Source organism: Selaginella moellendorffii, unplaced genomic scaffold, assembly GCF_000143415.4.
Source record: "Selaginella moellendorffii unplaced genomic scaffold, v1.0 SELMOscaffold_372, whole genome shotgun sequence".
NCBI classification, from domain to species: domain Eukaryota; kingdom Viridiplantae; phylum Streptophyta; class Lycopodiopsida; order Selaginellales; family Selaginellaceae; genus Selaginella; species Selaginella moellendorffii.
Window position 1 is genome coordinate 1 of NW_003314627.1, and position 1,413 is coordinate 1,413.

Genomic DNA, 1,413 nt, shown 5'->3' on the forward strand with positions numbered 1-1,413 from the left:
AAAGGGGTTTGTACCAGCTTGGCCAAGGGAAAGGCAGCTTCTGTTCCTGAGGTCTTATACCTACGTTAGTTGCTCTGGTTCATAGCCAGCCATGAGTTGGCCGATTAAGGCAGGGCGTCCGCTATTGACAATTTTGTCTATGTTCGTCACCGACGCTCACAGACAGCTTGCCAAACTTTGTACCAAATATTCCAAAGGTCAAGATTGGCCACCGGCGAGCTGATTAAGCGAAAGAAAGAAAAAAAAAAATCACGCCGCTACGGAACAAAGGATCCTTTCAAATCGAAAAGGCCTTGTACGGTATGACAAGCCACAAGAACAAGAGATGTTAACGCGCGGTAAAATAATTCCACTTACCGACGTGCGTGCCGGGTTTTTGCCTGGATCCTTCTTCTCACACGGAAGAGAAGATTTTTGTTACCCCTGGGGAAAGGGGGAAAATCTCTCCATTTGCCCATTTTTCGGTCGAGGGAGCGGAGCTTTTTTGCTCCTCGATTTCTTGCTCAGTGTCATTGTCAAAGCCTCGCCCGTGCAGCAGCATTGTTTGTTTGTTGGCATATCGATTCCAAGCCAGTGTTGCTCGGCACCTCTCCTCGTCGCTTTATAGACAGGGAGAGGAGGACAAGAAGAGAGTGAGCGATTCCTCCAAGTGGGTCGCGGGCGACGCGCAATCCGGGCGCGACCCACATCGCAGCGCCGCCGGATCGATGAACCCTCGAGCGCGATTGGGCGGCGCAGGTAGGAAATGGATCCGATCGAGCAGCAGGGGATGCGGGATTGATAGAACAGGGGAAAAATGGAGATGGGCTGAGAAGAGGAATCATGGCTCCTCCACAGCGGAGTCGCGATCCCTGGGCTCGCGATGGGGGCGGCGATGACGCCGAGATCTCGTAGCCTGGATCGCCGCCATCGAGCGCGGCGGGCGCCTACAATGCTCGTCGCGGCAGTGATTGAGCTCCTCGTCCTCTGGGCGGTTCTTGGGCGAGCGGCATTGCCAGGATCCCAGACCCAGAGCCTGCTGCGCCTCCAGAAGCTCCTGGGGGATCCATCGGCGCTGGGCGGGTGGAGCGCCAACACGTCGTTTTGCTCGCTGCCGCCATCGCCGATGCTCAACGTCTCGTGCGCCTACGCGGATCAGTCGGGAACCCAGACCGTGATCTTGCTCCAGATTGTGGGTGACAAGCTTCCAATCACGGTGGAGCAAAAGGAGTCGGCCAACTACACGGAATCACAGGTGGGCCGATTCAAAACCCCGATCTTCTTCTTCTTCTCCTTCTCCTTCTCGTCCTTGTGTTCTTGGATGGATTTCTTGCTTAGTTTTCCTTGCTAGTAGTGATTTGGCTTGCCTTGGTTTGTGTTCTTTGCCTATGATGGTGGTGATGATGGTTTGATGATGTGATCTCTTTCATCTTT

The 1,413-nt window shown here is 54.2% G+C and overlaps 1 protein-coding gene across 1 annotated transcript in view; it reads left to right on the plus strand.

The window, feature by feature from the left end:
- The first annotated feature begins 130 nt into the window (after positions 1 to 130).
- The window catches only part of LOC9641176 (probable inactive leucine-rich repeat receptor-like protein kinase At3g03770), a 4,687-nt gene continuing 3,404 nt past the window's right edge, over positions 131 to 1,413 (plus strand). Inside the window, exon 1 of the mRNA XM_024668075.1 lies at positions 131 to 1,234. Coding sequence (XP_024523843.1) covers positions 863 to 1,234 — 372 coding nt within the window. The 5' untranslated portion in view covers positions 131 to 862. The remainder of the gene's footprint in view (positions 1,235 to 1,413) is intronic.